We start from the raw sequence: 26,248 nt of genomic DNA, 5'->3' as shown, positions 1-26,248 counted from the left end.
CTATAAACAAATAAATAAATATCATTAACATACCAAAAAAATTCTAAAATATTTAAATTTCTAACAAGTTTCTAATGTATTTTAAACCTCAGTGTAATGATTTGGAACGTCAAACATAAAAATTCTTAGACGTAATGAATTCAAAGTCTTACATTTAAATCGTGTTTGCCTCAACAACTTAGTATGATGCTTAACAATAAATCTTTACATTTTTATCATTGTTATGCAAATATCAGTCAATAAAGTAATAATACTAATTTTATTTGTTCAATTTGTTTGTTTATATTGAAAATATAAACGCAGTAAAATTCAAATGTTTGATTATCACTTCAAACTAACAACCAAATTTTGTACCAAATTTGCACTCGCAGTGTGTACAGGCTAACACCCCTTTTTACACCACTTCGCATGGAGGGGAACCATCGTTGTGTGAGTGACGAAGAGCTTTTTTGCTGTGATACCTGCCATCTGCTATCGAGTAGCGAAATGTGCATAATTTTGAGGTGAGAGTGAGGGGTCCATCAATTGGCATATGATTTTAAATTTAATATAAATTGTTCTTTTTTTAATACATTTTACGGCATGAAATCATAATTGATAAAAAAAAAGTATTTTTGTAAAAATCATTGATGCACCCCTCGCACAACAAAAAAAATAACTAGAAAGTATTCTAACAGATGTCGCTTTACCAAGTTTAATAATATTTTGTGAAACATAGTGTTTGGATTATTTTATTTTAATTGAAGAACCATATGAAATAAGTAATTTTATTTAAAGCTTTATTTTAAACTCTTCAAACACCTGATTTAAAATTATTAATATATTTTTTTTCTTTTTGCTCTGCGTCAAACTAACATCAAAACATCAGAAACTTTTCAAACATTTCCGTAGTAACATTTCAATAGGGCGAATCTGCGTTTGTAAACAAGCAGTCTATCCCTTTTGCTCAAGTGACAGTTCACGTCACGTAAGAAAGGGATAGACTGCTTGTTTACAAACGCAGATTCGCCCTATTGAACTGTTACTACGGATTTCAAGAGTGATTGAGGTTTTGCAGCGCGACTGCGTTTCAAATGTAGGTGGCGCCAAAATGAGGTTACTTGCCTAAAGTCGTATGCCTTTCTGTCGATTAAAGAACAAAATCGCTTATTTCTCATGATTCCCTGCATCAATCTTCATGAAACTGGTTGCAAAAGACGAGAAAAATTTTTTGCTTTAAAATAATGAACATCAACTTTTGGGCGCGCAAAAATTTGTGACCTTTTTCTTTAAAAAACATGTTTTGGAACACGAAAAAATGAGTTTCCCCGTATATATCAATGAAATAAACAGTTATATAGTTGATAACAGATGTGTTAACGTATATTCAACAATTTGTATTGATTTTTGACAGACTTTCTTGCCAAATAGTCCAAATTACTATCTTTTTCTAAATTTACAGTTTTCTCATAGAAAAATCAAACAAATATTGGAAAGTTATACACCAAATTGTTGGAAATAATTTTTCTCATCCGAATCCGGCATAAGTTGTATAAAAATGTTGATTAGGAAGGAAAAAACACATTTTATCTAAAAATCATAGGTTTACGCTATTTGTTCATAGGTGGCGACACGCGTCTTTTAGCTTTGCTTTAAATTCTCTATTGACGAACGAGTTCTCGCCTCCACCAAAACATACGCTTTTACGTTTTGTGCTTTTTGCTTTCCCTCGTTCTTCTTCGCACCGATAACAGTTTGGGCGAAACGAGCTTTTCGACCAGTTGCGCGTGCTTTCGCTTTGCGGGCAGTCTACTTGAAGGCGTTTTTGGTTTTATTTTCGATGTGTGTGTGTGCGTCAGGGTAGTCAGCTGGATCGTTGAACTTTATGTTTTTGTTTGTCATCATGTTGATCTGCAAGCAGATTTTGAAAGATTTTTTGTTTTTCATATATGAAAATGTGGCAATGCCAATTTAGACATTGTCTAATATTTTAACATTCTGATCTCTATGACTGCAATTTCCGTAACTTGTTTTGAATTAAAATCAGAAATACCAAAGATATGAGAACTTCTTGAAGAATTAAGGCCGTTGCAAAAGTAAAAAGAAGCAGGAAGAAAGGAAAACAAATGATCAACACTATTTTGAATTTTTGTGACAATCCATTGTACAGTACTGCAAAAAGTTTTTTTTTCGACGAAAAAATAATTTCGTCAATACTTCAATATTATGAAAACTGGCCTGTAATTTAAATTTTTATATTTTTTTTAATTTTTGCTCCCCCTCGAGTTTGGCTAGAATCGATGGACAAAAACTTAAATAAATATTTGCAACGGCCTAAACAGGATTGTTCTCAAACGTTTGGTATACAGACTAGATTATTCGAAGCCTCGATTATCCGAAGTTTGGATTATCCGAAGTTCGGTTATCAGGAGTGAAATTTTTCCAAGGCCAACATTTTCACAATTTGCTTGCGAAAAAAAACAAAATAAAAATCAGAATCTGGAGTAATTACCGGTGGTAAAAGCAGACACTTCCAGGATTGGTAGTGGCCGGTCGAGTGAGATTTTCTGGTTCTGGTTCAGCCATGGGGTGCAAGCTGCATCTTTTTGCACTGACCGGGCTCAAAACAAGTTTTACTGGTTCGCAGCGAACTGCGAACCGAGGTGGCGTCGTCCCCGTCTCCGTCTCCGAGGAAGATGATGATGCACGCTTGAACACTCATTTCTCAATCACCTTGCTGCGCTGCAGCTTTATGACCGTGGTCGTGGGTTCGTGCAAGAGGAAGAGACTTGATGAAATTATTAAAATGCAATTAAAAACAGTTTAGAGGTTTATTATCACCAGATGACCTGCGGCTTTTGCGATGATGATCGCGGTTAGGAGGAGTTTCTTGCTTTCAGCTTTTAAAATAAAGCTTTAAAATGGAACGTTGGGTTTGTGTTGGAAAAATGTAATAAATTAATCAAATCAAATTGCAAATATTCACGCCATTTAGCAGGAATTCAATCCAGATAACAATTCTATTGCTGGAGCTAGCACATTTCATTCCAGCCCGACCAGCTAGATTCACTCCTAACGAAGACCTGCAGGCTGTGCGTAAGTATGTCGGTATGTTTAGTGTGCTGGAATCCTGCTGGGAAGCTTTGTGTGGATCTGTCTTGGCCACTTTCGTCAACCCTTTGGTTCCAAGTTTCCCCCCAGGATGACGGCATATACACTCAGAAACCCTCATACAAATTTAACATCAGCATCATCATTGTCGTCGTCGTAGTCGTTGTGGTTTGTGTCTGAACGGCAAGAACCTACACACGGTACAATATGATGATTTAGCAGCGTCAAAACCAATGCTATTGTTGTTGTTGTTGCTGTTGCTGGAGTTGGTGTACACAATCTGATGACGACGGGAAAATGCTTCAGCCATGGTAGAAAACCGAAACTAGATGGAGGAAACAATTTTCATGCTTTTACCACCCACTGACGATCCCCACCTTCAGACTCCACGGGAAAGAACAGGTTGCTGCTGCAACCTGGTGTGCGGTGTGTTCAATGGGGCAAACGCTCCACCGGCACTGCCATTTATCGAGCTGGCTCAACCGGGTGCACTTTACCCCCCTGTCAAACAGTCTCAGTGCCTGGTTCCAACCAGTCTCACACCGACTTGTTTGCGGTTCATTGTGTGTGCACTCCCACATACACACATACACACAGCACACTAGTAGATGGAAGCGACTCGCTTTAAATTCAATTAAATTTAATCAAATCAAATGATGAATGTGGTTTCAGAAATGCTACATTGAGCAAACCGATGAAGTAATATTCTCAGCAAATTCTCTCATCTTGTCGCGTTGGCAGCTAATCCATGAGGAGACAAGCGCAAGAAATGGTGACGTTCGGAGAGGCAGACGCCCAAACCCCATACGGGCTCCAATTGCCATTGTTTTCATCATAATCAGAAACGATTAATGTTGATTTATGGCCAGTCGTGTGCGTCCGCGTCACATGGCAAGGTCTGTGGCATGTGTGTGACCCACAGCTCGATGTGACACTCTCTCTCTCGCTTATGTCCTAAAATATGAGAAATTTTTATTTCCCGTAGATACTTGATCTGCCACAGCAAAGGTCAAACGATGTTTGTGTTTTTTTTTCGCTTTTAACTTCTTCAACCGTCTTGTTGAACTCCGACGCCAAGGAAACACGCGAGGAAGAGAGAATTTCGATGATGGTCAACCACTTTGTGCAAAAGCGAACGGGTATTTCATAATTCATAAACTCATTCGCCAAGAGCAAGTCAGCGAAACGCAGAATAATTAATTGCTTATTTGAAACAACTTCGTTTATTTCTTGTTCTACAGTCGTCTCTACAACCAACAAAATTTTTGCGCAATGGATTTGGTTTTCGTGGCGGGTGACGTGTCCTCTCTGGATTACCTCCCACTCCCCCTCCCCCCAACCCCCACAAACCTCCCCCCTGTTCGAGCTGCCCAACCCACTGAGTGGATCTTTTTTGTTCTCTTGCACCGGGGCACCTACTCTCAGAGGATCAGCACTGAGACATAAAAATTAATTACGTTTGGCAACAGAAGTTGTTTTTCACCGCTTCAAAAAGAGCGAGATACGTTCGGTTGAGTCCTGGTAAAAAATAGCAAAACAAAAGTAACCGAGACAAGCAGCGCGGCGCAAGCAAATGAGCAGAAGAAAATAGTGAAATGGCATTATTGTTGAGAAGAAACGAATAAAAAAAAAAGTTCTTCCACCAAAGATGCCATTTTGTTGTGTTTACAAGCCGAAAGATCTGCTTACCAATTTATCATTCCGGTAATAATCTTTCCCTTTCAACCCGCGCGCGCTCGCCCCCCCTCTCTCGGGGTGATGGGTTTTCCATCGACTCGAGGAATTTCCACCCAGACGATTCGACTCGGGGGGAAGCGCCAATGTCTCCTCGGGAGAGTGCATTTCGAATCTAGTAATTATGATTACACGCTCGTTGCAGCTCACGACACAGACACCGCAAACTGACACACACACTCACACAAACCGAGTCTCACGTGGGTAACTAATTTTGAAAATGGCATGAAATCAAATTATTCATTTTCAAAATAAACTAGAGACTTTCCGCTCTCCCCGGCAGGGCACGTCAGCTGAGAATTTTACAGAGTTAAGAAAAAACGTCTGATACACAAGAACGATCGCGCATCAGCAACCGTAACCCAAGACACCGTACAGAACGCTCTTTGAGCTGACTGATTGGGGCCTGTCTGTGGCTCTTCCCGTGTTGCGCGATGTGTCTTTGAGCAAACTGGTTGACTCGCGTCTGAGTGCCGACCTCTCGATGTTTATAATTTATTTTGGCAGAAAACACGGGAAAACGTTGTACATGCGTCATTTTCCATTGAAATGCAAAACCCCTTGAGCATTAACTTGTGTTAAAGTTCATTGATATTGTCAACCATTTCTATGTTGGCTCAAACTCCTGGCAACCTTTGATGTTCTTGATTAGTTTGTCAAAAGACATGTAGAAATAAAAAAATAGTTTTTTTTAGATACAGCCCAGACTCGATACTCCGAAGGCATTGGAAAATTCAAGATGGCGACCAAAATGGCGCATTTTGTAAATTTGACTTAATTGGAGTCGCAGAACTCGAATTTGATGTTAAAATTGATGTTTTTTTCATGTTTCGATGATCCAAAAACCTTAGGATAATCGAACTTTGGATCAAGGATTCCGATAATAGAGTCTGGACTGTATTTTATTTAAAGGAAAATAAATCAAAGTAAACAGTCCCATTATTTGAGTTTTGAGGTTCTCCCTTTGAAATTTGCAATTCGAAATTCAATTTTAGAGATAGGGCGAGGGCTAACACCACCCAATACCCGGGCATAAAATCAGCTTTATCAGTATAATCCAACTCAACCAGCCTCAGGGTATTGGGTTGGAAGCACACCCTAATATTCATTCTAAATTCTCCATGTAATGTTAAATTGCGGAAAACAAGATAAAATTTTCATTCTGTTCCAAACGTTTTAAATTAAAAATGTTAGGTAGTTGCTCAAAAGCGTTCTATATAGAAACATCATCGAATAATAGTCCAATTTAATATAAACAACTTTAAAAAACAAACTAGAATGTGAACTAGCCTTAGAAAAAAAGTTGCACTGATTCAAAAATGCACAAGATTATCCGCAAGTATAATAAAAATGAGTCCTACATCCCGAATTTTTACAAATTTGGTTAAAATTTGCATGTAGAAACTTTTTTCAATCCGCAAAAAGCATTTTTTCAGACATGTCAACATTCGAGCAAATTGGAAAATTTATGGGATTTATTTGAACTGACATTTTGCACCAAAATTCAATGAAAATTCTCAAGTTTTTTTTCTCAATTCCATATTATTACATGTAACCCAATTTTCCTATTTTTTAATGCACAATAAACGGGCGTCTGTTTGTGTATAATTCAAAATATTCTTTACATTTGTTCTGTACAGAAAAAGAAACTGATTCATAGCTACGCGATCACGGTACAACTTTTGTGGTCTTTCTGCCAGAAAATCGTGACAAAATCACACATGCAGAAAGTCTTCTGATTCGTTGAATTTGGAACTCACACCCAGTTTAGATAGAATACTTAAACAAAAGTCGTCTTTTTGCACTCTTTTCTAATACCAAATCTTTTCCTTCTCCATTTTCATTTCAGAACGGACCGCACGGAGCCATACCAACCTAATAGTAGCATCGATGAGCGATAGTTCCTCTTGCAAGCGGCTTGTTTCGAGTTAGTTTGTCAGTATTTTGTATTTTTGGAAATTTGCTCCACAATCACCACCACCAACATCACCTACTACAATACGTCCAAATCAAATCAAAGAATCTCGGATAAGTGTGTAAATAAGTGCGGTTATCTGCGCCCCTGCGACGTACGTGAGCAATCTCCATCAAAGTTTTCCGTTTTGCTTCAAGTGAAAAAAAAAAATCCGTACGATTTAATATTTTTGTTTTGAGTTGTTTTGTGCGCAAAAAAAAAGTATTCTCATCGTGTTCATCGCCCAGCTGTAAAAGTTCATCTTCACTACAATCACGCATGCCAAGCATAACTTCGACCGAAAACAAAAAAAGTCAATACACAATAAGAAAAGCTTTTGTGATAGTTTTATAAATGAAAAGTAAGCTTACCGTAAGAGAATCGAGTGAATAGAAAAGTATTAAGTGAAAGTGTGCGTGCGTGCGTGTGTTTGCCGGATCCATCATATTTTTTTGTTGTGAGAGTTCATGAGTCGATCACAAATTTCATCGAGCCAAGACGAGACAGATGATTGATTACTAACCTCCTCGATAATCTGGAGCTGTGAGTTGGGTTTTTTTTTGTTGGAACGACCTTGTTCGCTTTCCCGTTGAGGAGTCTCGTGTACCGATTCGTTAAGCTTGCGCTGTAACCAAACCTGTCAAAATGACGATGAGTACAAATAATTGTGAAAGTATGACGTCATACTTTACAAATTCCTACATGAATTCAGACATGCACGGTCACTATCCTGGCACGGGCGTGGACGGACTCGACACCAGCCAGCAGATGTACCACCACAGTCAGGGTCACGCTGGCCAAGGAAATATGCCACCGTATCCGCGCTTTCCGCCGTACGACCGGATGGGCTATTATCAGCAAAATATGGATCCTGCCGGATATGCGCGAGCCGATAGTCCGTCGAGTCAGGTGGGTGGTGTGATACCACAGCAAACGAACGGCAATCCCCTGCAGCAAACGCAAGTCCCACCTCAGCAACAGCAGCAGCAGCAACAGCAGCCGATAGTTTACGCAAGCTGTAAGTTGCAGGCCGCAGTCGGAAACGGTCCGAACGGGCTCGGAACGTACGGTGCTGAAAATGGATCCCCTCCGCTGGAACAGATGGGTCACCATATGAACACTGCACAAATGACAATACCTCAGCACCACATGGGCCAGGTAAGTCCGAAAAATCATCCCCTCCAACCTGAACCTGATTAGATACTACTGTTGATATTAGGATTGCTTTCCTCCCGACCAGGTGCACCAGAACCCCCAGCACATGGGCATGTACACCAACACCGGTGGCGGTCCCCCCGGAGTCGTCCCGCAGCAACCACCGAACATGATGCACCAGCAACCTCCGCAGCTTCACCAAGGACAGCAACCACCGCCAAATAGTCAAAATTCCAACTCTGGACTGCAGTCGCCTCTTTACCCGTGGATGAGGAGTCAGTTTGGTGAGTGTTTTTACTTTTAAGCGCCATTCAAGATTAACGGCAATCGATTTATCATGCCACATCACTTGGCAAGACGTTATTAGTCATTAGAATTTTTAACAATGCCCCGAGACTTGGGAGCAGAGAGAAAGGCGAAAATTACTGAAGGTTGCACTACGGAACGGAACGGAACGGAACGGAACGGAACGATACAAACGTAGAGAGCGAAGGAAAATTTGATCTAAATTAATAATCGCTTTTCTTTTTCGGCGGTCTTTCATGCTTTCTACAGTCTTTTAGAAAAGTGCTAGGCTTCCTAGGTAATACCAAGTCAGAAAGTCACCTTCCGCTATGAAAAGTGTTTATTTTTCAAGACTTTTCCAGTCCCAGTTACACAATGTGGAAACACAAAAGAGCACCGTCCACGATATTTTTCTTTTCGCTGGGTTAATTTTGTTTTAATTCTTGACTTGATTCTTGGGCCGTCCTTCTTCCGCCGAGGTTCCATTTCTTTGCGCGCTTGCTCACCAAAACGCGGAAGAGTATTTTTCTTTTTGACAACGGCAAACCTAAAGGAGAGCAAAGAACGCGCGAGCGCAATTCATGAAACTGGATTGAAGATAAATGAACCGGTATTAATTTTAATTTCATTCCATCTTCTGGCTTCACGCTTTTTAAAAATAACATTAAATTTGCACCTTTTTTTTTTTTTTGTTCGCTGGGCTAGAATCACATCACACAATTGTAAAAGTATCCTTTTGGCGGACACAATAGTTGTAACGACCAGCGACGGCGGTAGAACATTAGCTGGCAGGCATGGGATTGCCTTTTGGTCACTCGCTCTGACGAGAAGATTGAATGTGTCTGAGTCAATAATTACAGACTCAATCATGGGTGCCTCTTTTGATGACTGCTTTCCATAGCTTCGAAATGAAATTATTTTTAAATTAACATAACTTTCCCCTCGGTCATGACGAGAGAATCTGGTATCACGATAATAATACGGCGGATGTGGAAACTTCATTGCCCTTCACTCACGCTTTTAATTCACCTGAGGGAGAGATGTACGCGGGAAGAAACGAAGAAACGTAAAACTAAAATGGCTTCCTAATGATTTTTTAATTTTAAGGTTCCCAAACCACTCATCTTCTGTCGGGGGGCCCCAGTAATCCCACCAACGATATGAGATTGGCGGTAGCATTGAGTTAATTCTCCATCTTGCTCAAGGAAAAAAAAAGGGAAAATCAGAAAGAAAGAAAAAACTCTTCAGAATTCTTATTTCATTTTGATTGACAGGTTTAAGCATTATTGCACTACTTTTTCGAATAAACTCGAGGTAGATCATCAATCATCAGACGTTGTTTTTTTTTCTTTTCCGTTGAGTTGAGTTGAGCTCCTGAACGTTAGCCATCACGCAAGATTTACAATATGGAGAGAACAACATTTGTATCATTAGCAGAAACAAACGCGTACTATTGGTCAGCAATCAACGGAACAAATTGAAATGTTGGATCGATATCGAGAGATAACTAAACTTGAAGGAATCATCGACTTCGTCATAAGAAATTTTCACATCTACATCTGATCGAATATGTGAAACTTTTAATTTTGCCAATCCAACTTTGGGAAATTTCTTAGAATTTTCAACAGCTTAACGATTCACTATCCATATTGAGTTTTCAGAAATGTATTATTATTAATTTGTTTGTTCTCATGGTTTTTTGCCAAATGGAAATTTATGTACAGTCCAGATTCAATTATTCGAAGCCTCGATTATCCGAAGTTTCGATTATCCGAAGGTTTGTATGGGACTTCAGATAATCGAATCACGAACAATTTTTTTTCCTAATTTTTATTTTCTTACTTTTATCATCAAATTCGAGTTCTGCATCCCCGTTTTAGTCATATTGTAATTATTGAATGCCTATTAATTTAGAAAATGTATCTTGTCAATTTTCAACACCGCCATTTTGGCCGCCATCTTGGATTTAAATATGTTAAATCATTTTAGAGTAGTTTAGGGGTCATACTTAAGCTAAAGAATCAAAAATAAGACAAAAAACAAAAAATTCCATGATTCGATTATCCGAAGTGAAATTTTGCCAAGGCCTTCGGATAATCGAGTCTGAACTGTATTTCAAAAAAGTTTAGGAAAAATTCCTTTCATATCAGGGTTTTTTTTATCTATTTCTAGCAGTTTTTTTACTTTTGTTTCTATTATAACAGACAATTATAAATTTGCAGCGGAACAAATTTTCTTTCAACATGTAATGTATTTTTAAATTATGTGTGTGGCTTCCATTAAATCGCTAGAAATCACTCCTTTTCTTATTAAGTAATCCAAAAAACTATATTACTAAATAAGGAAAGTAGCCAAAATTCCTAGAATTTAGGAGTTTGGTATTTTTTTTTTATTTCAGTTTAGCTCTTTTAGTAATATTTTGCATAAAAAGTAGTTTTCAGGAATTTTATGAATAAAGTGATTTCGATTGACGTACGTAAACGGTTTTTTCTTCACTCAAAAAAATGAGTTCGCGTAAACGTGAACAGAAATCATGCCAACGGGAACCAGGAAGAAAACTGTTCACTTTCATGGTGCAATGCACTATAAAAGTTGAACAGTTTTTTTCCTGGTTCCCGATGGCATGAACTCTGTTCACGTTTACGCGAACTCATTTTTTTGAGTGTTCTTAATTTCGCTTACTTCATAGCAATGACAGCTATTGATTTGGCATGACAATTGCTGGAATATTTTAGCCCCTAAACAACTTCTAAAATTTTGGACCAATTTTTTTGTGTCCACATTTTTTTTTAATATGAAAATTTGTATGAGAAAACATACTTTTTCACATTCTGTTTGTTTTATTTTGTTTTCCACTACATTTTTCAAACCAACACAATTGAGTAAAAATTGAGTAAATTGTCTAAAACTTTCCCGAGGAAAGTATGGTATGGTATGTATGGTTCCTGTCAAAAGATACAGTGAAATTATCAAATTCGCGATTTTGATAAAAAAAAACTCGTTTTACACCAGTTTTGTGAAAGCTGAATCTTTAGATTTCTCAGATTTTAACGCTATTGTATTAATCTGAAAAAAAAGTTGAAAATAAAAATTAGTCGCAACATCGCGTTTTTATTTGGACACCTTACTGTTTATATAACAAAAGATATGATATTTATCACTCAAGCTAAATCTTTTCCTAAATGTGTTAAGAATCACCGTTTTGGGTAGGAAATTAAAAATCTGATGAGCTACAAATCAATTCAATTTGAAAATATTTCAAATGATTCACATATTTTTTTAAAGTTTCTAGATTTTTTTTTTATAAATCTACTACTACAAAATTTAAAATACATAATTTTTTTTAAGCATAGTTCAAGCACAATGTTCTGTTAGTGCCATCGATTATTTATTTAAGAAAAATATGTATTTTTTTACTGTGTCCAAACCATCCTGTGGGTCCTGCCGCCATGCACGACAGTAGGTAATTTGGGACTAGTAAGGAAGAAACGTTCAAAGTGCAACAAGAAAAAAAGGCTTTCTTCTGAACCGTACCGTTGTCACACAAAAGAATTTGCTCTAGTTTTAACCGTTTGCCTTTGTTCTGGCGGGGTTCGACTTTCCTCTCTGCCAGGATGACCTCATGCGGCGATCGGTCTACCCTATTTTTGCATAATCGGAAGGTTTGATTCTGCAAGACTTGATCATGGCTGTGAAATCGGCCATAAATTCTTCACCCGAATTCTTTTTGGTCACCTTCTGTTTTTGAATAAATAGTTGCAACCAGTTGCTGGCGTAATTTATGACATTATTTACAACGTTCGAATTTGTTGGAAGAAATGCAAATTTCCTGCAGTTTCGCCAAGTTTTGTTCATTTGTTCCAGTTGCAGAATTTTGCACAAGGCTTGGCCCAAAACTGAAAGGTAAACTCAGTATGAATCGATTGCTGCAAAGAGTCGGTTCCACCTGAAGTGCAAATTGTGAGTTCGAGTGATAGAGACAGTGTCAGTGCCACCGTGAACAGTGTGTATTTGCTGCGGTCAAATCCTATCAATTCGTCACCAGATTAGTGTCCCGATGGCAATCTCGAACGAGTTGTCGCAAGACAAGAATTTCGCATCCAACACACCCTGAAGCATCGTGTCTTAAAATCGCATCAACAAGGATATACGTTGCGGCTATCTCTTGATGTTCGATCTTTCCCCCAAAGATGGTCAACTAATCTTTGCATATAAATATCACATTTAGTGTTCACCTTCTTGCATTGTGTGTGTTTAGTTTTTCCCGTTAAGTTCCTACGCCAGAAGTGGCGGTATATTTTGACGCCTGTATACCATACTAAACGCTTTTCTATACCCTTCCTGGCGAAGGGGGAAGTGACGCACCAAGCCAGGCGAGGGAAAATCTTGAAAAATATCTTTTGATTGTGTTTCCGATGTTGATAAATGAGAGCATAGCACATTATGTATGGAATATAAATGTCATAAGAGGAATGCCGAACTTTGGAAAGGACCAACCACTAACCATTTGTATTAATCCACCTAAACAAGATCAGGCTTTTTCAAAAATACTGCTGCTTTGCACCTACTTGGCACCGCCGCCAACGTTTGTAAGAGCATTTTTCAGTGACACTTTGGTTAAAAAGAATCGTGAAAATGAATGGAAACATCCAACACGCGGAGGCTGGTTGATCAGTTAAGCACGCTTTTCCGCTTCGACTCTTGAGAGCACGCGTTTGTGTGTCGCGATGTTTGAGCCAACAGCCGCAGCCGAAAAGATGCTGAAAGCGGAAAATGAGATAAACAAAAGATAAATTCAGATTTTCCTCTCCCATCTTGAGAAGAAAGGAAACACCGAACAGTGTGTGAAATATTAGATTTTCTTCCTCACGTGTCTGCTGGGAAAGTGTTAATTTTTCAAGTTTCGGTTTTGTTGAAACTGTCACATGTTGAACGGAATTGAAGTGCGTTCTACAACTGGAAGAAACGAATTTCATATTTTTCAGTAAATACTGAAGTAACTATTCACAGCGCGAAGAAGTGAAAATATGGTTCAAGATCAGTATATCAAATTGTTCAAAATCAGGAAATTTGAAGCAAAAGTAAAAATTCCAAAATAACGCAATGAATTTAAACGCAACCACCGAGCAATCACAAACTATGCAAAGTGATGAAGCTTCAAAGTAGATGAAAGTAAAATTTATTATTGATTGTTATCTGCCAAGACGCAACGACGGGTTTTTCCAAGCGCCGGTAGCAAACTTGGCCAAATTCTTCCCGCCGTGCAGGAGGAAAATTTGCTCCCGCGTGCTTGATACGAAAACGGTTTGCCAAAGTACACGTAGAACAAGGGGGGAAAGATCGCACCCGATGTTTTAAAATTATGAGCCACTTGTTGATGCGACATTTTCTCCCGGTATTCTTCGGGTGCTGCTGCTGCTGCTGGATTGTAAATTACCGATGTTATCCAGTAGTCGACAGGGAAAATTAAAAAATCAGCTAAAATTAAAGAAAGCAAACCCGAATCGATGATGTTAGAATGTATTGAACGAAACTGCGTCATGCTGTGTGGGTAAGACTTTTTTTTTTATTCATTTAACCTATCTGAAACATAACCGTCGTGATGAATCGTCCGCATATTCTATTAATTGTATTCAAATTGTGCATCATTAATTTTAACGTTTCTTCGTCGCGACACGCCACGGACCGTTGGCCACTTGGGGTCGTATTGAATTAAGAGATTAAAATTGAAAACCCGAAAATACTTTTTTCTCATATTTACTCATTCATCGTTTCCTAATCGCTAAATCGCCTTTTGGTGGTGGAATAAAATTTCGATTTATAATAATCATTAATTTTCTCCTAGATGGAATGTTGATCCGGCAAGTTGAGTGGAGTTGAGAAATAAAAACACACGAGATTTCCTTATCAGCGTTTTCTTGGATGATTTTTCACCTTTCGATAAACCCAATTCCGAGAATGAAAATGAAAGAGAAAATAGTATGAATTGAGCCCACGAGAAGACCGTCCTGAGAACCACAGGAGGTTTACTTCTGCTCATTTCTTGCGTTCGAATAAAAAAAAAAAGACACCGAGCGAGCAACATCATGGTCGGAGGTAATTCCCTGTGCTCCCATCGGCTCCACGGCACCACGGCAACGGATGAAAAATTACGCTAAGAGACACTTTGAAAAATGTCTTAATTTCAATTCCAACATTATCATATTATTTAGAGATTTTTTTATATACAGAATTCTCCATTTACAAAGCCAGTGTGTTCCTTTGGCTGGTCGCGGGCGATGTTGTTGTACGGTCGTGTCGTTGTTGGGATAGTTTATTGTTTACTTTTTTCCCTTCTTTTATTCACTTTTGCCAGGCCAGCCAACACAGAGACCTCGCGACACTACCTCCTCCGCACCCATTTTCGAGGCAATAACTCGTTGCTATCACGGTGACCGTCCCATCACCTCAAAACTGATGCCAAACCGAAGCTCCGCCACTTTGTTATGAAAAATTATTCAAATGTTTTTACTTGTCGTTGAAATCAATCATACAACAATTTTATCCTACATTTTCGGGTTTTGTTTACAAGAATTTTGTTTCTTTCCCAAATCATACCAAAGCTTGTACTTTTCGCGAACCAAAATTCGCGACGTATCGATTTGAAGTTCAATCGAATAGTGTATCAACCCACCACACTAAATACGCGAAAAGGAACAAAAGTCACAAGAAATTGAGATGTAAAGTAAAATTGATTGCAATCATTAGTTACATACATGGGGCACACTCAATCTCGTACGCACACACACACACACTTACTCCTTCCGTGCCCTCTCTCCAGATCTCGGACACCTTTGGGGGGGAGGGTGCTGCTGTGCACAGGAGAATACTTTATTTATATCTTATTGAAGAGTCAATTTTTCCTACAAACTTGATCACTTTTTGCTTCCTTTGAATATTCCTTAGCGCAATGTTTCGAAAAAGTACTGAACTCTTTCGCTTAGACGGGAAGTGATATTGTTTAAGGACATGGACTCACCCTTGAAACATTGACGACAGCGGATCCAGTCCAAACTCGATTATCCGATGTTTCGATTATCCGAAGTTCGATTATCCGGTTCAAGGTTTGTAGGAGACCTCGGACAATTTATTCATGAACAAAATTTTTTTTCGTGTTTTTGCCTTCCTCACCTTACTGAGGAAAGGCTATAAAATCACTCGAAAAATGAACTTCTTAATTTGACCTCGTAGTTCTTCTGAGCAAATGTCTGTGTGTGTGTGTGTGTATGTGTGTGTAGGGATGTGGGTCAGTGCACCAAAAAATATGCACTCGATTATCTCAGCACTGGCTTAACCGATTTGGACCGTTTTGGTCTCATTCGATTCGTCTTGGGGTCCCATAAGTCCCTATTGAAAATTATGAAGTTTAGTAAAGTACTTCAAAAGTTATGCTAAAAACGATTTTGGCGTATGTCCGGAAGATTGTAAAAGGGTGGTTTTGTAAGAAACCCTGTCATGTTATACATTTTCAGAAAGGTATTAAAAAGACCTTTCCAATGAGAAAACATTGAAGATCTGATAACCCTATCAAAAGTTATTAGCACTTAAGTGTTATTTATACACTTTTGGAGGCCGGATCTCAGATATTTCAATGAAAATGATGTCCGGGTCCATCATGCGACCCATCGTTAGTTAGATAATCGAAAGACCTTTCAAATGAGCCTAAAACATCAAGGATCTGACAATCCTATCAAAAGTTATTGACACTTAAGTGTTATTTATACACTTTTTGGAGGCCGGATCTCAGATATTTCAGTAAAAATGATGTCCGGGTCCATCATGCGACCCATCGTTTGTTAGATAATCGAAAGACCTTTCAAATGAGCCTAAAACATCAAGGATCTGACAACCCTATTAAAAGTTATTGGCACTTGAGTGTTATTTATACACTTTTTAGAGGTTTGATTTCAGATATTGTGATAAAAATATTGTCTGAATCTTCCATGCGAACTATCGTTGGATAGGTTTTTTTTATCATACCTTGCCGATGAGCCAGAAATATTGATGGTCTGCGAACCATATCAAAAGAAATGAGTAATAAAGTTGATTTGTTAAACATGTTAAGGGGGAATGTTGCTATTTTTACTGAATGTATTGACTTTATGAATATGAGGAAGGCACCAACCACCTAAAGGTGGATTAAGTAACGTTTTTTTATAAAACAACCATTCAACCAAATAACTTATGTTTAGTTCGAACAATGTCAGTATAAAATTTTAGTTTAAAATTAAATCAATCTCCTTTAAATCTCTATTAGCAGCCCTGAGTCCATGTTAATGCACTCACACTGTTGGGTGAATACCTATTAATTTATTCAGGTAACTTCTGGAATAACCACTTTAAACTTGACCGGTAGTCGAAGATACAACGTTCAACGGAAGATATATTTTACCAGTGACTTTTTGTTGATTTTTGATGTTATTTCTTCTACTTTTTGCAATAATCATAATCACATTTGTTTATGAAATGTTGAGGTTATACAGTCCAGAAGAATATACGAAGGCTACGCTCAAGTGATTTAAAATTTTTAAATCCAAGATGGCGGCCAAAATGGCGATGATGAAATATTGAAAAAATGTATTTTGTTATTTAACATGCAATCAACTATTCAAATTTGACCAAAATGGGATCGCAGAACTCGAATTTACTGTTAGAAACAAGAAAATGAAAAAATAAGATTTTTTCATGTTCGTGATTCGAATATCCGAAAATACTCATTTAAACACATAAACTCCTAATATCAAGAAAAATGTGGTAATTGGCATTAGATTTTAGACATTTTGCGACTTTTTCGATGAATCAAATGGGTTAAGAAAAATTCTCCGACCTGTTATGGAAATTCTAAAATTTTAATGTTAATTTCAACTTAATACAACCGATAAGGTAATAAACGTCTTTCAGAAAAATTCAATACAATGGATAAGGAAAATTAATTAATTATTCATGTTTTCAAATAACAATAGAACAGCACAAATTGATAAAGGTACGAATTTCTAATTCAACAAAGCCTTTATGAACTGTTCAATTCAGGTTTGATTCTATATAAATTTGTGTTTTTTTTATAAGGAGAGTCCTTTATAGGAAACCATTGCACCACAGGGAAAAAAAACTTTCACGTTTTCCTACCATCTTAAGGGGCTACCCAAGAATCCAGAGATGAATAATAATTGGAACGCATGTCAAATGGAAGAAGAAAACTTAAGCCATTTAGAGTCCTGTGGCAGCGACAGAGAGAAAGAGAGTTTGTGAGTAAGCGGGCACCGGCTGGAAAAAGGAAAGTGGCAATGCACAGGACCTGAGCACCCATGTCAAAAGATTTGACAGCTGACTGGAACATGAACAACCATCCCACTCTCCCAAAAAAACACTCGCCGCCATCCAGCACACCAAGTTTGGGCTCGAGCGCGGTTGAAGATAATCGAAAAGACGACGACCCAACTCCGGAGGGGGAAACTTTGAGACAGGATGAGGGATTCCTTTCCAAAAGTTTTTTTTTTTTGCTTTTCCTGTACTCATCTAAGGTTTCCTAGTTGCTAGATTGAAGCCAATTTTGTGATGAATAAAAATGTGTTCTGTTACCCTTGGCCCGTGGTAGGCGCAAAAAAAAGTTGATTTGAAATTCAGAAAGCAGCTCTTTTTTTACGGGGGGAGGTTTGCTTGCTTCAAACGCGGCGCCGAATGATGAATAAGCAATTAGAATCTCGTTCCTAGATACTCTTCGTGCGGCGGAGGTTACACTATCTATCACCCGAAAAAAGTTTTTCGGGCTGGAACAATAACATGAAAAACAGCGAGTAATCAAGAAAATGGACGCAGGAAATCATTAAACTTGCTCCTCTAAATTGGCTAACCGCACTTTGGAGGCTGCTTCTAGTGGCGCCCAGGCAATGATTACCAAATAATAACAAGTCGGGAAGCTTCAATTGTAAATGGGAAAGAGGCGAACGGGGTAAAAGCTCTGCCGAACAGTATCTTGAAACTTCATGGGTTTGGAATGTATGATTTTATTTTGGATAAGATGTAAGGAATGAGAATTCTTTAAGTTTCACCTGAAAGGTTTAGCTTTAGTTTTATCTATTCTTAATTAACACTGTTCTTTTTACTCTACTGGTAGCCATTTTAAAAGTTAATTATAAAAAAACAGGTCTCAATTTTTCAACGACTAAACTTCAGATAAGCAACATATGATGATTTTCTTCTTTTTCTATTGTATTTTTCAGAACGAAAACGTGGCCGCCAAACCTACACCCGGTACCAAACGCTGGAGCTCGAGAAGGAATTTCACTTTAATCGCTATCTGACCAGGCGAAGGAGAATCGAAATCGCCCATGCCCTGTGTCTGACAGAGCGGCAGATCAAGATCTGGTTCCAGAATCGGCGAATGAAATGGAAAAAGGAAAACAAGACCAAGGGTGAACCGGGCTCCGGGGACGAAAACGATATGACACCGCCACAATCGCCGGCGTAAACACTTGTGCTCACGACAAACTCCCCCCCAAAACTAGCATAATACTACTATTAGCAATTTTGTAATGATTTGCTCTTATCAGAACAAAACAAAACGGTGCAGTCTATGTTTCAGAAGGTTAGCAAAAAAAAACACATTTTCAAAATCATTTCGCTTTACCATTTGATTGCAAGTGATGGAAAAACGAGCACCGCTATTTTACGACATCAAGCAAGGACGACGATCAAAATTCAATCTTTGTAGGAAAACAACAACAACAAAAAAGCAGAATCTATCATATATAAAAGAAAAAAAATCCACGAACACTAATTTATTATGAACGAAATATGATGAAAGAAAGCAAAACAACTCATGTGACCTCAAAACTAATGTTAATTTAGAATTACAAGATCTAGACATTCAAAAAACAGATCGCAGGCTAAAGGAAACAGAAAATGAAATAAAAAATGAAAACCATGTGAATTAATTGTGCAATGAAGGAAAACAAAAAATCTTTTGTCGGTTTTAGATGAAAGATGCATAATTGTGAAAAAGATGAATAAATATTCTAATAATATACGTACAAAAGTGCTTGTAAATTCGAAACAAAAGATTATCTGAATATCCAATACCGAAATAATTGGAAATCACAAAAAGTTAAAAACTTTTTTTTAGAAAGTACACCAATATTTGTTCCACTTTTCCGGCTCTCCTCTGATTTGTTCGTTGCTGATCTTTTCTGTTTCCATCTTTTTTTCCGAGCGCTGCACTATCGGATGCGATTTTAACCTCACACTCATAGGAAATCATAGGAGAAAGATTATATCCAAACCAACTATACCAAAGGCAATAGTTTAATTTAATTATTGGAAATATCACTTTCATTTTGCATCCCTTTTTTTATTTAAATCTCGCAAACGAAGGACAAATATAATTTATTTGAATTTTACTGTTGTTACTCATTCATACGTGCCCATAGCGAAGGAATAGTGAGGAACCGTTTCTCATGTGTAGAATAGGCGTTATATTACAGCAAAATAGTCATGCTCCCAGTGAAGGAAGTACTATTTCCAGTTTTGAGTTGCACAAATCCCTCTGTCACAATCCGGACGAAAACAGAAAAAAAAGAACAATTCACACATTTGAGACTCATCAAAAACGACTATATACGAAATTGTGGTATACGGCTCTTGTAGTAAACTGGTAGAGTTTAAAGTTTAGATATATTTTACAAAACATCATCCACAAAATTGGCAGATTGTTGATTTACATATTGGACAAATCTGGAAAGCTAACACAACTAAATCAAACCAAAACAGTGTAAGATAGAGGAATCATTGGAATGGGAAAAATAGGATACGATAACAAAATATTGTGATCATTCTGTTGCATCGCCCACTATTTTGGAGGTAACTCTGAAAAAGGAGAAGAATAAAAAAAAATCATTGCAAATGAAACCCGGAAATACGTAACCAACCACGGTGAAATGTGTAATTATAATTTATACAGACCTAATTCATGGAGGTGAATAGAGCATACGTAAATACAAAACTCATGACATTAGCCTGTAAGGATTGTGTAATTAATGCAAAAATATTGATAGAATGAAAGATGCAAGTCCCAAAAATTTTAAGTAAATGAATAGTAATCATAAAGATAACTGATGATGAAAATGATGTACGTAAAATATATTTAACCATAATTGGTAAGGGATACAGCTACAGAATTAAGGCATAAATATAAATTATCTCGTTAAAAGAACAAAAACTATGTTATGAGTAAATGAGATCCCAAGATACTTTGATTATGATTATGAGATAATGCAGTGTAACAAAATTTGTAAATACAAACCCCACACACACACACAAACAAAAATGGACAAGTAATAAACAGAAAGATAAAATTATATAAATATGCCAAATTTGTTTCGTTGCAATAATGCTGACAATTTCAAAATATTTTACAAAGGTTTGAATTTCGATAAAAAAGGTAATGTTAATATCAAAAATTTCCAAACATTTTAAACACTTTCGTCGAAACTTTTGCGATAGTTGTTGATCGAAAATCACACACATCAAAACGCGCGGCACCACGACCACATGCACCTTCCGGCCGCCACCAGAACTGCGCTGGTGGTGGTTGCGGACGCCGAGCGAGAGGTCAATAGTTCCAAAAATTATAGATTTGAACTCTTCACTCTAAATATGCACGTCTGGGGGCCATTATGAAGTGGGATCTATCCAAGTTTGTGCCCGCCTAATCATGCTTTTTTTTCCTCCTTCCTTCTTCCTTCCATCATGCCTTCGTCAACCGAGCCATCGTCGTCGTCGTACGAAGGCTACAACAAAAACAACAACAACATTCCAATATCGAAAGTTGGGCGACGCGTGCTCGAGCTGTGTTAGGCAGCAGCAGCGAGTTGCCCAGGCCTTCCTGGTTTTCGATGGTCACAAAATCAACCAAAAGCAACAACAACAAAAAAAGAAGGCTCATCGACGAAATCGATCTAGGCACACGATCACTTGTTCCCACAAGCACATGCTCGGGCTCTGGCACTGTTGTTGCCTCGGAGATATGTTTCTCTCTCTTCCATCTTTGCCGTTTTTCGCACCTTGCCTCTCGCTCGCTCGCACGTCGTTTTGAAGGCCCTTCCCCGTAGCTATAGCGCTTTCAGACCCAAGAAGTGTGTAGCCCCTTGGTAGAGTCTTTTTCACCCGGAGACCGGTCCTCAAAGCAGGGACTTGGAATTTTTTACGACTTTTCACAAAAGATTCTATTCACGGGTGAAACATTGTCTCGCTTGTGTATTTTATTTGGACCATTGTGAAAGGTGTTTTTTTTCTTGTGCGTGTGTATCGATCCCATAAATCTTACGAAAATCAAAATTAAAACTCTAAAACTGTGCATGTGAAGTGAAATTATCGTTCGAGGCGGCGCGCGCTTTCACCGATAATAATTGAACGCTGAGCTCTCTGGGCCTGTTTGGTTATTTCACAGCTCATCTACGAAATTGCCGTCGATCCACAGTAGACAAAATTCGATCTACCTTCAGATTACGGACGGAAAAAAAGGCTTAGGCAGTAATTTAGGTGGTAAAATTACTTCGCTGAACAGTTTAACCAGCTTATATCGTAAAGTTGTTGATGTAAAGTTGACGAACCATTTTAAAGACTTTGAAAGTGCCGCGAAGGATCCGCTTTTCACAAGTTGAGAAAGTGAAGTTGACAGCGTGGTAAGTAAATTTAAAATGACCTAAATAAAATTTCCAAGTGTAGTTTTTATACCAAGATTTGATGACTGTGTTCAGTGATGAAATAAATTTAGTCATGCCGTTAAAATAGACAAAATTTCTTTTTCACCGACGCGCTATCATGCCGCTGTAAGAATTTCTCATGACTAACACGCTTGTATAAATCTGAAAATTCATGAAATTCAGATAAAAAATATAACTAAGTAAATTGCCCAAATCTGGTCAAAGACTCTCCTCAAATAATTTTTTGACCACATTTTTCACAAAACTAACATTTTTAAACTTATTTTGAAGATCGTTTCAATTGATTGTTTATAATTGTTTCACTTCTTAAAGTTTTCAACGTGTTTCACGATTTAAGCAAGTTATTGACGATTGAAATTTGATAATTTATCAAGGTTTTCTTCAAATACGAAATTTATTCACAAGTTCCACCATTTCTCAAAAGTGTGGCAACCTGCAACCTTTTCTTAACCCGGAATCACAAAATTGTATTTTTTCAGTCAGGTTGAGTGTGTTACTTTTTAATTATGCATTTGCAGTTTGTATACACCAAACATGATATCATACAAGATCAATGGGTTACGAGAATTCGGATAATCTCCATTAATGGCTGCCGTGAATAAATGACAATTTAATTAGCCAGCCTACATGCACGCCAACAAACAGCATTTATTTTCCTTGATATCAAGTTGCAATTAAAAAAACATTAAGGTACAAGCAAGTCGTTCTCTTCACTCTGGTACTTGCTGTGTATTTCTCCGTTCCCTTTTATTTCTTCTACACGTATATCATGCGAGTATGAAATGTGATAGAGTTGCGTCAAAACAAAAAAATAAATAAAATAAAATGGTTGTTTTTTTCGAGATCTAATATGGGCTTCTTTTTCGATCAGCACATGCAAAATAGTTTAGAATGTTTTCAGCATAGTCGTTCGACAAAAGGCTCAACATCATCGCCCCCGTAGTCGCCGCTGGTAGTGGCTAAACCTTTTCGACCTGATCGTGAACGCGAAACTTTTCCACCATTTATTTCCATTCTAGCATTTTCCGTCGAGTTTTCCGCTTTGTCTCTCCGTCAGGATGTTTTTTTTGCCCGAAAAAAAAACTTTTTCTTCTTTTGCTCGTATTTATCTCTCTCGTTGGTCTCTTGTGCGATATCCAAAGCCGGGAAAACTTTCCTGTTGAAACATTTTTCTCGTTACATTCAGAGTTTCCACTGCTAGTAGTTCCGCCGTTCCCTGGCCTGGCCTGGCCTGGTCACTGGATGGTTCTGATTCTGACAAGCTTCGGTCTTTGGTCCCTCGGATGCCAAACTCACCGAGCGTAACCGACCCTGGACCATAACGCTAACGATATAGGGAAGAGAAAAGGTGAAGCGAGAAAAAATGAGCCAAGCAAGAAGATGACTTTTTTCACTCTATCCGCCTCCGGTATACACTAGCGTGGTTCACGTTTCTATGAAAAAGACAAAAGTTGTTATTTTGTCTTGCATCAACCGGAATTTCGTTCTTTTATGTCCCCAGAAGCACTCCTGAAAATTTGAGCCCATTTGGTAAGGTCTAGGAGCTCCAGTTTTAATTTGAAATTTATATGGGATTTTGATTTATTTTCCATGGGAAACTATCTTTTTTTACATTGTATTTGGATTTTTTTTTTATAAATCGATGAAATGACTTGATTCTTACAGTAGGAGATAGGTTTTGAACTGGGGAACAACTTTGTAGAACATACCAACAAGGTAGGAAGTGACCCTTCAAAGATACAGATACTTTTAGATGGTGGCTTTTGAAGGGGCCAGCCACCATCTAAAAGTATCTGTATCTTTAAAGGGTCACTTCCTAGCTTGTTGGTATGTTCTACAAAGTTGTTCCCCAGTTCAAAACCTATCTCCTACTGTAAGAATCAAGTCATTTCATCGATTTATAAAAAAAATTCCTAATACAATGTAAAAAAAGATAGTTTCCCATGGAAAATAAATCAAAATCCCATATAAATTTCAAATTAAAACTGGAGCTCCTAGACCTTACCAAATGGGCTCAAATTTTCAGGAGTGCTTCTGGGGACATAAAAGAACGAAATTCCGGTTGATGCAAGACAAAATAACAACTTTTGTCTTTTTCATAGAAACGTGAACCACGCTAGTATACACACTGGGAGTGGAAAAGTGCAAAATAAAATATACACCTAGCCCCAACAGCATTAATCCGAATGACATTTTCAGTTTTTCGCTTTCCGTTCTTTCCAATCCATCAATGTCACGGAGAAAAAATGTTACTATGTATTTTCTATAATATAGAATAATTCTTTCGCCTTGGTTTTTCCCTTCGATCAAATTTTTTCCATCACGGTTTGGCATTCGGAACGAACCAACCGAGGGAACAAAAAAAAAATCTTCGTCACCCTCCTCCATATCTAAAGAGAGCATAAAGCTGGGAGTTACTGTGCGATCCATCCATCCATCCATCCATCCATTCATCGTGCCATAGCCCTCTACCCACCGTAATACACAATGATAACACAACTCGAGCAGCAAAAGCTCTAAGCTCTCTAGCCTCTTGATGGCGTCTGCTGCTGGCCCCTGAGTTTCTGGCATTTTCTGTGACGGAAATCCATCAACTTGAACGGAGGGTCCTGTGCGTGTCAGTATATTCAACTGTCAAGAAAAACCAATCAGGGACAATTCCATCCGCGCCGAAAACCCCGGGCGCAAATTTTCCTTTTTCTAGTGACGAGTGATTTTCATTAGCTACGTTCCTGAATAAATAATGGCTCCGATAGGGAAACGGAAAAACGCCGGCTGCTCGTGTTAAAGGAAAAGTTTACAACCCCTGTATTTAAGAGTGGAATTAGCTTATCAAATGCCACACTTTTGGGAAGGCGGACTCTTTGAACAGGAGAGTTTCGTTAATTGAAATAACGCTCTTTGGAAACAATTGTGGGAATGATTAATAATGAAATCCAAATAGTTGATTACATTAAATACCGTTGTCGTCTGCTTAGTCGGTAGTGGCTGCTTATGATTAATTCATAAATTAGAATGGTACACTTTCTCAGGCAATTTTGCTTCCTTCGAATAGTTACCCGAGGAGGTCATGGCTATATATATGCAGCATTTGAAAATGGAAATTGTTTCAACAGTTAAAATTATTTATTTGAAAATATATCGCTGATCAACACACCGAAATATTATTTCTTATCCTATGCAAAACCAAAAAATTGTGAGCGGTTGGTTTGGAATCCGATTGAAATGATTGAAATTACATATTAGAAAGTAGACGGTTTATAGAATTAGAATGTTTTGCGATGTATTTCAATTTTACAAAAACTAAAAAAACATATCATAAAACTTTTTAAAAAATACTGGAAGTCTCTTTAAAATTCATTGCCTTAAAAAATATAAAGAAACGGATGCAGCATAAAAACATTCGAAATTTCGACAAAACTAGTTAACAATGTCGGCAAATCGAACTAAAGTTTCTGAAACGCCAAAACATCCCCATGTTTTGGCAAAAGAAAATCCGATTTCGTAAAAATTAAAAGCTGGCCCAAAACGATCCTCAAGCGATGCTAGCCGAACGCTCTAGGCAAGAGCGAGACGGAAAAATGTCTGCGAGCGAAACAAAATGAGATTCTCTCCGCGCGAGCAAATGGCCGAAATGCTTTCGCCCGCGTGTAAAACTTTCAGAACAGCACACCCTGGTGGCCGGGTAAAGAACGATCATGCGTTTGCTTGGTGAAGGTCAACAAAATGGACGCTTCGTCGGGTGCGGTTCGCGTCGTTCGCTCGCATTGTTTTGATTTTTTTTCGCGATTCATACCGAATGTTTTTACTTGTTTATTCCGAGATTTCGTAGAATATTTATGTGTGATCTCGAAATATCGGCACGTGGCGGAAAAATATGTGTTCCTCGGCTTTTTTTCTGTCGAAATCTTGTGCCTCTGCGCCGTGAGTGCGGTAAATTTTGAGTAGTATGCAGATGGGAAGAAAAATGAAGAGTAGTGCTGCTTCGTCGATCGTAGCAGGCATACATGTGTGTTGCAGCGTTCTTGGTGTGCGGTGATCACAGGAAAAGAAAAAGGAAGCATTTTGATGGCGACCTGGCAAAAGAAAAATCAGGAGTACTGTGCTGTGATTTCGGGGGTTTAATTTAATTATTTAACGATGTTATTTTGAAGAAGTGAAAAGTCTAGTGTGTTCTGATCTCTCCTCAAGCAACCTCTTCGGGACGATCGAGTGTTAGACCCGGTAAGTAAATTTTTTTTTGGTATTTCAGACCAATTTCTAAACTTGT

General features: G+C 38.0%; 2 protein-coding genes across 5 annotated transcripts in view; both read left to right on the top strand.

The window, feature by feature from the left end:
* LOC6053351 (homeotic protein antennapedia) overlaps positions 1 to 19,107 on the top strand; it is a 96,268-nt gene extending 77,161 nt beyond the window's left edge. For 2 of the 4 annotated variants that reach the window (XM_038259139.1, XM_038259131.1), the window contains exons 2-4: positions 6,674 to 7,936; positions 7,998 to 8,217; positions 18,478 to 18,725. In XM_038259139.1, the coding sequence (XP_038115067.1) occupies positions 7,424 to 7,936; positions 7,998 to 8,217; positions 18,478 to 18,725 (981 nt within the window). In that variant the 5' untranslated portion in view covers positions 6,674 to 7,423. Of the gene's footprint in view, positions 1 to 6,673; positions 7,937 to 7,997; positions 8,218 to 18,477 lie in introns of all 4 variants that reach the window. The other 2 variants (XM_038259144.1, XM_038259124.1) reach the window with 2 other exon arrangements.
* Positions 19,108 to 21,418: 2,311 nt separating this feature from the next.
* Positions 21,419 to 26,248, top strand: part of LOC6032008 (homeotic protein Sex combs reduced) — a 74,372-nt gene continuing 69,542 nt past the window's right edge. Inside the window, exon 1 of the mRNA XM_038259966.1 lies at positions 21,419 to 21,936. The gene's annotated coding sequence lies outside the window, so the exon portion shown is untranslated. The remainder of the gene's footprint in view (positions 21,937 to 26,248) is intronic.

Source organism: Culex quinquefasciatus, chromosome 1 (assembly GCF_015732765.1).
Source record: "Culex quinquefasciatus strain JHB chromosome 1, VPISU_Cqui_1.0_pri_paternal, whole genome shotgun sequence".
In the NCBI taxonomy this organism is placed as follows: Eukaryota; Metazoa; Arthropoda; class Insecta; order Diptera; family Culicidae; genus Culex; species Culex quinquefasciatus.
This window is presented reverse-complemented; position numbering and strand designations above follow the sequence as displayed.